Source organism: Mirounga angustirostris, unplaced genomic scaffold, assembly GCF_029215605.1.
Source record: "Mirounga angustirostris isolate CCGP_5_RB_7025 unplaced genomic scaffold, mMirAng1.0.hap1 SCAF_9, whole genome shotgun sequence".
Classification (NCBI taxonomy): Eukaryota; Metazoa; Chordata; class Mammalia; order Carnivora; family Phocidae; genus Mirounga; species Mirounga angustirostris.
Window position 1 is genome coordinate 87,066,595 of NW_026991717.1, and position 13,357 is coordinate 87,079,951.

General features: G+C 34.1%; 1 protein-coding gene across 13 annotated transcripts in view; it reads left to right on the forward strand.

Moving 5' to 3' along the window:
* MIA2 (MIA SH3 domain ER export factor 2) overlaps window positions 1-13,357 on the forward strand; it is a 109,394-nt gene that overhangs the window by 71,371 nt on the left and 24,666 nt on the right. For 12 of the 13 annotated variants that reach the window (XR_010405145.1, XM_054513689.1, XM_064570971.1 and 9 more), the window contains 5 exons: window positions 2,037-2,175; window positions 6,326-6,427; window positions 7,380-7,440; window positions 7,964-7,999; window positions 12,117-12,184. Coding sequence is in view for 11 of the 13 variants with exons in the window: in XM_054513689.1 (XP_054369664.1) it covers window positions 2,037-2,175; window positions 6,326-6,427; window positions 7,380-7,440; window positions 7,964-7,999; window positions 12,117-12,184 (406 nt within the window). In the remaining 2 variants the exon portion in view is untranslated. The remainder of the gene's footprint in view (window positions 1-2,036; window positions 2,176-6,325; window positions 6,428-7,379; window positions 7,441-7,963; window positions 8,000-12,116; window positions 12,185-13,357) is intronic. The other variant, XR_010405146.1, reaches the window with a different exon arrangement.

Genomic DNA, 13,357 nt, shown 5'->3' on the forward strand with positions numbered 1-13,357 from the left:
GCAAAAGCCCAGTTCGATTGTTTTTATAACTTTTACTTTTGTTTCTGATTTGTGAAAAATTAGTACTGAGTTTTTTGTTGGTGGTAAAGCCTGATTATCAGTTTCCTCCATATGAAATAAAAATAATGAAATTATTAAAAAAAACCATGTAAAACCATACTTATCTTTGAATTTCAGTGTTATATGTGTGATATGGTTTTAGATGTTAAAAAGTAGCAAATTAAAACTGTTAACTTTTAAAAGATCATCCCTATGATCCAGTTTTACCAGAGATGATATCCAGCATTAATGTCTGTTAAATGACTGTTCTTGGCATTGGTTTAAAGCCTAGGTCAACAGATTTCTTCTGATGTAGATTTAAAAATTTCTGTGGAAAGACAGGTATGCACATTAAAATCATTTAATGTTAGCATATTTACTTTAAACTTTCCTTTTGATATATATGATTAATTGATAGATGAATAATTATATGCCTTAAGAGTAATTAGAATGCCATTACATATGATTACTAAAATTTTAATGCTTGTTAGTATGATTTTGTGATTTTTGAAACTGCCCTCTACACAGAATAAGTTTTGCCTTTCTTTTTTTTTTTTTTTCTAAAGATTTTATTTATTTATTTGACAGAGACAGAGATAGCGAGAGCGGGAACACAAGCAGCGGGAGTGGGAGAGGGAGAAGTAGGCTTCCCCCCGAGGAGGGAGCCCGATGTGGGACTTGATCCCAGGACCCTGGGATCATCACCTGAGCCGAAGGCAGACGCTTAACGACTGAGCCACCCAGGCGCCCAATAAGTTTTGCCTTTCATTAAGATTTGTGGTGGGGGCGCCTGGCTGGCTTAGTCGGTAGCGGTAGACCATGCGACTCTTAATCTCAGGGTCATGAATGCAAGCCCCATATTGGGTGTGGAGCCTACTTAATAAAAAAGATTTGTGGTTATGATTTATATACATGTTTTGGGAGATGGCACCTCAGTCTTAGAGGAAGTCAAAGGTGGAGTTATGATGTTGGAAGATAAATGGTTTTTAATAACAATGCACTAATTATCTAGCACTCGTAATTACTTAGAATTGTTAATTTTTGTTTTATAAATAATTCTTTTAGGTGGGTTAGCATTTGAAACAAGTTAAAACTGATATTTTTCTCTCCAATCTTGATCTGGATTAAGCTAGGATGATTTTGTACCATTTCTTATCAGAAGATTGAAATTTCTGGCCTGACTTATATATCTCAATTTTGCTTAAAAGGAGGGATGGCTAGAAGTTAAGTATTAACCTATAAACTTTTTGCTAGATAAAAATAGGAATTGCTCATCATGTGGAAGTAGTTTCCCAGGGAATGGTTTTTTTTTGTAAAGATTTTTTTGTGTGTGTGACAGGGCGCTGCTAGCGGCACTAGCCTGAGCCGGGCAGGAGGGTAGAGGGAGAAGCAGGCTCCCTGCTGAGAAGGAGCTTAACCAACTTAACCGACTTAACCAACGGAGCCACTTAGGCGCCACAGGAAATGTTGAACTAAAATATTTCTTTCCCTTCAGACCTCTCATCTCCATAACCTTCATGAGAATTTTACTGGTTTTTGGCACCCTAACTGAAAATTAGATGCTGGAGGGACGCCTGGGTGGCTCAGTCGGTTAAGCGTCTGCCTTCGGCTCAGGTCATGATCCCAGGGTCCTGGGATCGAGTCCCGCATCGGGCTCCCTGCTCCTTGGGAGCCTGCTTCTCGCTCTGCCTCTGTCTCTCTCTGTCTCTCATGAATAAATAAATAAAATCTTTAAAAAAAAAAAATGAAAATTAGATGCTGGAATTAGAACATTGAAGGTTTTGGGAAATCTTGGAGTAATAAAAAAGTTGTAACAGTTTATCTAGTTCTTTAATTAAAATATTAAAAAGCATTTAGGTGAACAAAATACACATTTTCTGTTGGAAAGAATTTCATTTATTAATAATTTATTATTTTTGATAATTTTAATCTTTATGAAATATTAATGTGCATCTCAAAATGTTTACTCCTCTGTGGTTTTTAAAAATTTTCTATAGAGTGTATTAAAAATCTCCAGACTGAACAAGCATCTTTGCAGTCAGAAAATATACAATTTGAAAGTGAGAATCAAAAGCTTCAGCAGAAACTTAAAGTAATGACCGAATTGTATCAAGAAAATGAAATGACACTTCACAGGTAATAAAAATTACATTGATAACTTCACTGTATGGCAAGTAAAATAGTTAAAAATAGTGCATATTCAGCTTATGTGATATTCAAAGTACTCAATTTATGATTGGGTAATATTTCATCAGTTCATTTTTAAGGAAGTTATTTGATCTTGAAACACTTTTTCTTCTGAATCTGACCATTTTTCATGCCTCCCCCACTATGAGTCTCATCTAAACCATCATCAGTTAGTGCCTGGTTTATTGCAGTAGCCTTATGAGTAGTTTTTTCCCACTTAACTTCCTGCACAGTTGTCTCCAGTGGTATGACCCTTCTAAAACATAAATGACAGGTATTGTCACTGTCTTGTTTGCAAACTCCAAGTGCCTTCATGCAACACTTGGAATTTAATCCAAAGCTTTTATATGGCCTACAAGACTCTGTAAGATCTGACCTTTGGCTACCTCTTTTTTTTTTTTTTTTTTTTTTCCCTTTTTCCTGGTTATGCCTCTAATTTTAGCTTATTCAATTTCTTTTTCCTTCATTACCCTCCAGCACACTGGCCTTTCTCGATGATCTTTGGCATACTTAGGGCCTTTTGCACTTGCTCTTTCTGCCTTGAACTGGTATTCCCCTGTATAAGGTTAAATCCTTCATTTCATTTGGGTCTAGGTTCAAATGTTGCTTCAAAGAATCCTTCCCTGGTTACCCTAATTAAGATAATACCTGCAATTCCCTATCCCCTTGTCTTGTTTTATTTTTCTTTATAGCCCTTATAGTCCTCTGATGAATGTCTTTTTTTTTTAATCTTCCCAGCATTAAATGTAAACTCCATGAGAGAATTACTTTATTCTCTTTTCTTCTGTATTTCTGGTTCCTAATATTCTGTCTGGCACATGGTAGTTATTCAATAAACATTTGTTGAATATATGAATAAATATGTTAGTACCTTTATATATTAGAGTGAAAGTTTCTGTGCATGTGTGTACTGATGCCTAAATGCATAGAAACACAGAAGACTGTTAAGATACCTATCTGGAGACTCCAGATTTTCAAATACCACTATAGGACATATTTTTCATCATAAAAGGAAATAAAATATAACTTGATTTAATTAATGTAATTTCAAGCCCCTTTAATGAAAGTTATTACAGTCGATCTTCATCATTTGTAGTTTCTGTATTTGCAAATTTACCTACTTGAGAAAACTTACTTTTAACCCCAAACCAGTACTCATGGAGCTGTGGTGGTCATTCTTAGACATGCACAGAATGGCAAAAAATGTGAATTGCCCAGTGTGCACGTTCCCAGTCTGCTTTTGTATTTCAGCTCTTATTTTGTAAACAGGTGTCCTTTTTGCATTATATGTAGTTGCCATGTTTTTGTGCTTTTTGTCAAAAGATAACCTTTGTTCGGACATGAGTTATAATGCTGTTGGCCATGAGTTCATTATTAATAAACCAACAATAGATGTTAAATAAGGTGTGTTTAAACCAACACACATAAAACAGGGTTATGTATTGACTGGTAGATGAAAATGCTGTCACCAGAGCATACAGAAACCTAATTCTGCTTCCCTTAAGAGCACTGGTTCAGTATTTGCTAATTTAGGATTTGTGGTGACTTTAGAAAACATAACTAATGGGAATGAGATTCTTTTTTATGTATTTGGAAACTGGTAGAAAATACCAACGTTACATTGCCATCAGGATGCTGGGGGATTTGTTTAGCTCTGTCACTGCCAAGCTGTATACTTCAATCATTCTTTGGGGTCCATTCAAAAATTCAAAACTTGCTGTTCATCATGGACTTTTGGGCCACTTGGGACTGCTCAGGATATGAAAGAGAAATATACTTGACTAAACGGAAGAGCTACAGAGTGGACAGCTCATGGTTTTCATCAGTAAACATAGGAATGGACGACCCTTCATTTTAGGTTAGGATGAAAGATATTGTGAGTAAATTTGGTTAGTTGAGGTAAAAGGAATACTTTTGAGTGTATCTTTTGAACTTGATTGATTGGTTAATTATAGAATTTCGATGTGGAATGTTTAAAATTTCAAAAAGAAAAGGTGTTCTCTGTAGATATTCAGAGCATGGGTGGGAAGCTGAGTAGAATTTTGGCTCTGTGTATGTTGTTGACATTGTGATTTCATTCATTAATCTGAAATATTTTCAATTCCCAAAATACTGTATATTCCATTCTTACATTTAAATTAAAATATTCATTACTCAAATTCAGTGAATTGTGCCACTGGTTGTTCTTTAGAGTAGAATATAGAGAGTTGATAGTGTTAGTAAAATGTTAAATTAATATTTTTGCCTGCATACCAGTATGATTTAGATTCAGTCATTTTCTAGATGCTAGATTGATGTTTTCCATGAGGTATATTACATTACTAGCACTTTTCCAGATTTAATATTGGAGAGAAGTGAAATAGTGTAACATAGAAGCTTGATATGTTGCTTTATTATTGTTATTTTATTTTTAATTTTTATTTTTTTAGAGTGTGAGGGGCAGGGAGGGAGAGAGAATCTTTTTTTTCAGATTTTTATTTTACTTATTTTTAGAGAGAGAGAGCACATGAGCATGCAGGAGGGTGCAGAGGGAGAGGGAGGGAATCTTAAAGCAGGTTCCATGCCCAGCGTGGAGCCTGATGCAGGGCTCGATCTCACAACCCTGAGATCATGTCCTGAGCCATAAATGATGCTTAACTGACTGAGCCACCCAGATGCCCTGATAAGTTGCTTTAAATATGTGAAGTAAGATGTAATTGTTTTTTGGTCAAATCATCAGGCTTCTTTTATAGTGCAGTTTCCATCATTAATGAGCCTACCCAAATTCAAGGGGAAGGTTCATAGACTGCTTTTTAGCAGCAGAGGTGTCAAAGAATTTCTGGCCATTTTTAATCTAGATTCTGTAAAAATACACCTCCTTCTATCTCCAAGCCCATTATACTTTCATACTTCTTCTGAAGAGATGATTTTTATTTTCTTCTAACACCTATGAAACGATTGACCTAGCAAGTGCTTTCTTAGCAATTGGTAATGTAGTTTGTGGAATATAAAACATTTAGTCCTGGGCGCCTGGGTGGCTCAGTTGGTTAAGCGACTGCCTTCGGCTCAGGTCATGATCCTGGAGTCCCTGGATCGAGTCCCGCATTGGGCTCCCTGCTCAGCGGGGAGTCTGCTTCTCCCTCTGACCTTCCCCCCTGTCATGTGCTCTCTCTCATTCTCTCTTTCTCAAATAAATAAATAAAATCTTTAAAAAAAAAAAAACATTTAGTCCTGCCCTGTAGAATTTCTTCAGTAGTTTGTCATGTGCCTCCCCAAAGTTCATGAAGAAGGGGAGATGTTCACATTTAGGATTCCAAATGTCTTTTCCTGTGGTGGTCAATAAGTATTTCTTGAAGGACCAGTGTTACTGATGATACCATGTGAAACAATGAGTAATATAGTATAATGGAGTCACTACTTGCTAGCTCTATGCCTAGGTTCACTTCTTTAGTTTCTCTTTGCTTCCTTTCTCTCCTTGTAGAGCTATTATGATAATTAAATAGGATAATAATACATGTAAAAGTCTAAAAACAATTTCTTGCACATACTAATGGCTCACTAAGTTAGCTATTATTACTAAGAGAACTAGAAGTAGTAAGAAGGAGTGTTACTACTGCTTTTATTTACTTTGGGTTCTTTATAAGTTAGGTTTTGTTTTGTTTTGTTTTGGTGTATGTGAACTGTCTTGGAAACTTAATTACTATGTTAATGACTTAACAACCAATTTAAAAATGATTGAAATACAGTTCATTACTTGATGACTTCTTGTCTAGTAAATGTAATGAAGCTTTATATGAGAAGTCTTGATAAATAATATATAGTCATGATAGTTTTTACTAATATTTACCTTTGGTCTTATTTTTATGATAAAGTTTTATAGAAAACTCTTAAAACTTTTATATTAGTAGTACTATATTAGACAAGACGGTTTATAATTTCAGTTTATAATATTAAGTTCCACACGAGAAATATTTACGCAGGTACTTTTTTTCTTGCATGTGATGTTTTTAGTGGTGTTATGCAAATTGTTTTATGGGAAGCACCAGTTGCCATATAATTAAAAAGATATATTTGATTATCTTATGACATACTGTAAAAAAGCAACACTTTTTGTTTTAAGGAAATTAACAGTAGAGGAAAATTACCGATTAGAGAAAGAGGAGAAACTTTCCAAAGCAGATGAAAAGATCAGCCATGCAGCTGAAGAGCTGGAGACCTACAGGTACTGAACATATTTTACTCCTTTCTTTTTGAAGTGAGGAGGGTATCCAAAAACCTAATATCAGAAAAAATAATAAAGCAACCGAAAAAAATAAACCCAACATTTTTCTGATTATTTTTCATTTGGATATCTTGCTATTATGCAATTACACAGAAAATATAAGAAGGAAAAAATGTTTTCCTTTCAGTGTGTATGATTTTGAATCTCTCACATTAGTTGTATTTGAACATGGGAAATCCTATTTTATGTTAATGTGAAGAAATTTATGAATAGCTGTTAATTTCAAGGTCTTTACTCTTTGGTTCAAATGGGGAAGAATGCATACAATATTAAGGAATTTGAGAAGTATGCCTCAAAAAGAGTGAGCCACAGCTAAAGGTCTGAAGAAGTGTTTATATGTCTAGTTTTTTCCTTGGTTCACTTGTCATTAGTTCCATGGAAATAAAAGAAAACCTAGAGAAGATAAGGGGCAAGATTTAGCAGTGTCCCAAACAGTTCTGATATTTCATTTTGTATTAGGAAGAGTAAGCTTGGGTTTTGTCCAAAAGAAGAAATTATCTTACTAATAGTGTAAAGGTAGTAAGTAACATTTTATTTCACACAGTTGGTTAATTTCCTAGAATTCTGTTAGGATTACAGGCATCTGAATAAGTCTTCCAAGTTCATGCTTCTTAAAAATAAAGACAAACCAATATACCATATAAATCCTTGCATGACCCTTGGTTTAGGTAAACCCAAGTAATAGTACTCTTAAAGCATAATTAATGTTAAAATTATATCAAGAAAAATACACTGCTTTAGAACCTCTAAAGCTGATTAATGTGTAGAGTTCTGGAGTCATTTTTTATATTAAACAAAGCACTCTAGGTGTTTTAATTGATATTTTCAGTAGATACAGTGTATTCTCTCATTTCTTAGTATATGTTAATAGTAGAATGATTGTTCCTTATAGAAAGCGAGCCAAAGATCTTGAAGAAGAATTGGAGAGAACCATTCATTCTTATCAAGGGCAGGTATGTGTGTGTGTGTGTGTGTATAAATTAAAACAATTATGATTTGTTTGAATTGTTTATCTCTATTTTGATATAGGAGTATAGTTACTTGATAGTTGTACACTTTTCTTGAAGCTTTGCACATGTCTGTGGGACATTTATAGGGAGCCAAAGTTCTGGAATAAGAGACCTTTTTTAAAATTACCATGTCTCCTGCTTCTTTGGGAATGTGGATTGAATAAATAAATAAACATATGGGCATTGGGGGTCTCATATTCACTTGGGCTAATTATCTCTTAGTTGGTAACTCATTGTAGTTGATTATTGCATAAAACAGAAATTTACTAGACAAATTTCATTCAGTTTTTGTTTTAAGAATATAATAAAATAAATCATGTGTTTATGAAAATTTGCTTTAAAAATGTACTTTTCAGAGATGCTTGAGTTATTTTTGAGTTTATGAGTTGTGTACTAAATCATAGTGGTAGATGTGAAAATTTTTACTTAAGAAAATCAGTAGTATTTTAATGAATTTCTTTTTCAGATTACTTCCCATGAGAAAAAAGCACATGATAATTGGGTGAGTTTTAAATTCTCTTTGTCACGTTGTTCTTTTTCCTAACTGAAATGAGCAGTTTAAAAGGTACACTTTCACACTGCAAATTAGGTTAGTATTAAATAAAATCAGTTTCTTTTCATTTTACTGGTAGAGAAATTAAGTTCTTTATGAACTAAATACTTTGTTATAACACAGTTATTCACAAAATCTAGTTTTTCCCTCTTTGTTTTTACTTTGCAAGGAGCTTATATTCTCTCTGGGGGAGGTGATGTAATGTTTGTGGATTAATTGTTTGAGGACCCTGGATTACCACTGATACTTGTGGACAAGTTACTTAAAATTACTGGGCCTGTTTACTCATCTGTAAAAACAAAAGATTGAACTAAGTGATATTGAAAGCCTCTTCTAGTTGTGAAAGTTATACAGTTTGGGTATCTGATTCTCAGTGTTGAATTACTTGATACACATCAAGAAAAAGATCATAGTGAGAAATGGCATGTCAGTGCTCCAGAGGAGGACTGTGTAAGGAAATAATAAGGATATAGGTTTTACTAATTGTAGGAATGGTCTGTCTAATATGTAGAACTGTTGTAATAGCTGGTGTTTATAGGACTTGTCCCTAGGAGTCTTCAAGGGGAGACAGTTTGCCCAGTGGATGAACACATGGAGTCTGGAGTCAGCCTGTTATGGTTGGTATCCTGGTTCCATCACCTGTAACAACAACATCTGTTGTTTCCTTACCTGTAAGGAAAGATAGATAATATCAATAGTACCTATTTCATAGAGTTACTATGATGAGTAAGTAAGATAACTCACGTAAGGCTGTTAGCCAGGTGCCTGACACATTGTAGGCACTCAGTACATGTTAACTATTACTATACTGTTGCACTGAAGCTTGGGAGATATTTCTTAGATGTGGATATTTCTGGGAGTGGAGATTCCAGCATAGGTTGAGAATTAGACATGTTGAATTTCAGGGCTCTTCCCATTTCTCAGATTTTGTGTTGAGGGCTCAAGTGAAGATTTGTTATTGAATTAAGCTGGGCTTGGAGATGAATTTAATCTTTTGCACCACTCCCCACTACTTTCTGAATATTAAGAACAGATTATTTGAAGAACTGATGTTTGTTAGTCTCTTGTATTCTAGACACTATACTTAAAGGCATTTTGCATATATAACTCATTCAATCCACATAATAACTATAGAATAGGTATTATAACTCAAATTTTACAGATGAGGAAACAGCCCAAGGTCACATGATCAAAGAGTGAAGAGTAGAGATTGAAATTCTGACCTTTTTGATTCCAAGTCTGAGCTTTTTCTGTTACTGTACATATTGCATTTCTTGTTTAGTAAATAATGACATTGACTTTATGTTAAAACATGCAAAAAGGGGGCACCTGGGTGGCTCAGTCAGTTAAGCGGCTGCCTTTGGCTCAGGTCATGATCCCAGGGTCCTGGAATTGAGCCCCACGTCAGGCTCTCTGCTCAGCCCGGAGTCTGCTCCCTCTCCCTCTGCCTGCCACTCCCTCTGCGGGGGAATGTGAAAATGCAAAAAATATCCTTTATGTCTCAAAATGAAGATTTTTTAAAAAATATTTATTTATTTGAGAGAGGAAGAGAGAGAGTGCACATATGAGCAAGGGGAGGGACAGAGGGAGAGGAGGAAGCAGACTCCCCACTGAGCAGGGAGCCAGATCTAGGGCTCCATCCCAGGACCCTGCGATCATGCCCTGAGCCAAAGGCAGATGTTTAACCAACGGAGCCACCCAGACAGCCCTCAAAATGACTTTTTTTTAGATTTTATAAAAATAATGTATACTTAGTGAATAAAAAGTTCAGACTATATAGAAAAGATGTACAAAGAAGTAATTAACAATATCACTTTCATTTATTCTATACCTAAAAAAATATATTTAGACATAAATCACATGTATGTTTTGAAAACTGAAAACATGCTATATATAACTGTTTTATATCCTGCTTTATTTAATATATTGTAGATCTTTTTCTATGAATATTTTATAACTTTTTTTTTAAGATTTTTATTTATTTGAGAGGGAGAGAGTGAGTGAGAGAGAGCACAAGCAGGGTAAAGGGCAGAGGGAGAAGCAGACTCCCTGCTGAACAGGGAGCCTGATGTGGGACTCCATCCCAGGACTCCGGGATCATGACCTGAGCCAAAGGCAGGCGATTAACCGACTGAGCCACGCAGGCGCCCCTGAATATTTTATAATTTATATAAACCTTTCCCATTTGATAAATGTTTCCTTTGTTTCTACTTTTTTTTTTTTTTTAAGATTTTTTATTTATTTATTTGACAGAGAGAGACACAGTGAGAGAGAAGGAACACAAGCAGGGGGAGTGGGAGAGGGAGAAGCAGGCTTCCTGCTGAGCAGGGGAGCCCGATGCGGGGCTTGATCCCAGGACCCTGGGATCATGACCTGAGCCGAAGGCAGATGCTTAACGACTGAGCCACCCAGGCGCCCCTGTTTCTACTTTTTTACTGTTATAAATAATTTCACAATTTCAGATGTTACTTTTTCCTTTGAGCATTTTTTTGCTCCATCCCATTAGATCTAATCTTTTCTTCTTTTGAATTCACATAATACTTTGTTTTTATGTGTTCTATGGCAAGTACTCTGGTCATTTATAGTTGTTTTTACCACAGATTTAAGCTTCTTAAGATAGGGACTGTTTCTTTTCCCTTAATACCTGTACTTAATAGAATGCTTTTTTGCATATTGTAAGTATTTAATATCTGAATACAGTGTGGTCATTCATTGAAAGCACAGTTTTACCTAACCTTTGAAGTGTAACTTTTCAAAAGCTTGTAATCATTTAGCATCAGTGCATTTATATTTATATTTTTTGTAGCTATGTCTTTCGTATTGATAGCACTATAATCATAGTAGAATTTACTTTGGACTTACTAACTTTGCATTGTTTTGTGCCTTATAATTAAGAATAAATAGGTTATATTAAATGTATAGAAAACATTAAGAAGTAGTTTTGTTTCTGCATTATTAAATGAATTGGTATTTTATTAACTAAAATTGTTATGGTGTAATATTCTTTTTTTTAGTATAAAATTGATTATATGGTTATGTTAGAAAATGATTTATACGTGGAGTCTTTTTCATAATGAATGCTAAAATATGGTTAAGCTATGTTTTTTTTGTGTATGTGTGTGTGAATATTTAACATACTTTATTCTTTGGCCAGTTAATGTCAGTTTTAATGTGTAGTTCATAATTTTAAGTGAATACATTTGATAGTTCTTTTTACTTGTAAAAAGTTGTGATTATAGACTGAGTGAAGTTGCCTACCTTTGTATGATAAATACATTTGCCCAAGTGGATTGCATTAGTTTGGCCAGGTCTGATGTTCCAGACACTGCTACTTAACTGGAAAGTTCACTGAATGACTGGGAAACATGCAGTATTCCATACACGTTTAACCTTTGCCCACAAACTACTTAGGAATATTATATGTTCTTGGTATTTTTTATAAGTGTAAGTTTATTTTGTGATTTTCTAACATTTTATTAAATAAAAATTTCACTAAACAAATGTAAAAGACTATAGGAATTGATTTTAACAGTGCTGTTCACTTAACAGACATGCTGCATGCTTTGATTATATTCAGCCATTTTAAAAAATAGCCTATATGGGCATGCTGTGAAACTGTTATAGACCTTTATGGTTTCATTGCAAATAGTGATTTCTCTCCAGAGACGGCTGTCTATGATATTATAGCCAGTGTACCCATGCCTAATGATTCTGAGTCTCCATTCCCATCACCCTAAGCTTGGGTCCTCTTACATTGCTTTTGTCATGTTACTTGGATATTGACAGCAGGAAATAGTGCTAATCCTTGACTTCACATCTAGATGACAGCATTCATTGGCAAGTATGTGATCAGACTCCAGCCTTGAGACTCATGTCTTCTGGTTATAGGAAACTCATACCCTTTTAAACAATTCCCTAAATTAAAAAAATTTTACGATGAGTTTCTGAAATGGATACTTAAGTGATTGTGATATTTATGAATACTTATCTCTCATTTTACGTTTGTATGTGTTATTTTTAAAATGTATTTTCAAAAAAAGATAAAAAATGTATTATTTTCTTTAAGTTGGCAGCTCGGACTGCTGAAAGAAATCTTAATGATTTGAGGAAAGAAAATGCTCACAATAGACAAAAGTAAGTTTCTTTGTGGGAACACTTTAAAGCTTTAGTTATTACTTTATTTTTAATTGTTATTTATTATGTAGTACTTTTATAGGGATAAATAAAACTTGCATGGATCCAGCATATCTGGTGGTGAAATATTTATTAGTTTTACTATGAGTTACTAGATTTTTTTTTGTTTGAAACACTTGTCTTAGAGAAGTTATTTTAACAGAGGTAAACTGTTCACATGTTTTTCTGTAAAAAGCATAACTTAAAAAGAAATTTTTTTTTAAACCAGAATAGGAAGAAGGTGATTACAAAGGATGGAAAGAGAAAGGACAAATCTCTGATGTAGTAATTCTCAGAGTAATGGCATCTTTTAGTAGATGAATGGGTAGAATAAATGTTTATTGTTTCTCTCATTCTCTGGTTTTCTTGTATTGGATGACAGTGCCTTACAATAATAAAATGAAAGGGAGAATAAAAGTTTACAATGTATAATCAAAAGGAAGAGTAAATACTTTTCTAGGAGGATTATAATAGTCTTCCCAGGTGTTAAAATTTCTTGCCAGAATGTACTATTAACATTATCCAATATTAGTTTAGTCTTTTTGCTGGTCTTTTCTACTCTGAAATGAAAACTCCATGATTAAATGTTTTATTATGTTTTATTTCAGATCCGATGATCAAAAACTAGAAATAAGATTTCTTTTAAAATGTCACATTTTTCAGATAAAAGGTTTAGGAGTAAAATAGTAGGATGAGTTCACTGAATTCTTCATGTTATGATTGGAATCGTGGGTAACATTAAATGGAAAGCAGACATGACTCAGAGCTAGGAGCCCTGTGTTTAATCCTTGCACTTTCATTCTGAATAAATCATGTAAATTTTTAGCCTGTTTCTTTGGTTATAAAGTGATAGATTTGAACTGGTTGACCTTGGAAGGCCCTGCTATTTCTAAAATTTGGGTTCTGTGATAATAGTATTCACTGTAGTTTAGTTTTGAAAACAGAACAATAGAAAGGTATTTTGGTCAGAATGTTTGTTTATTGGTTTCTTTTTTAATTTTAATTCCAGTCTAGTTAACACACAGTGTTCTATTAGTTTCAGGAGTACAATATAGTTATTTGACGATTATATATATTACTCATAAGAATAATTTTAAAGATCTGTTTCTTCTATGTAGATATTGAGGTAGTGAA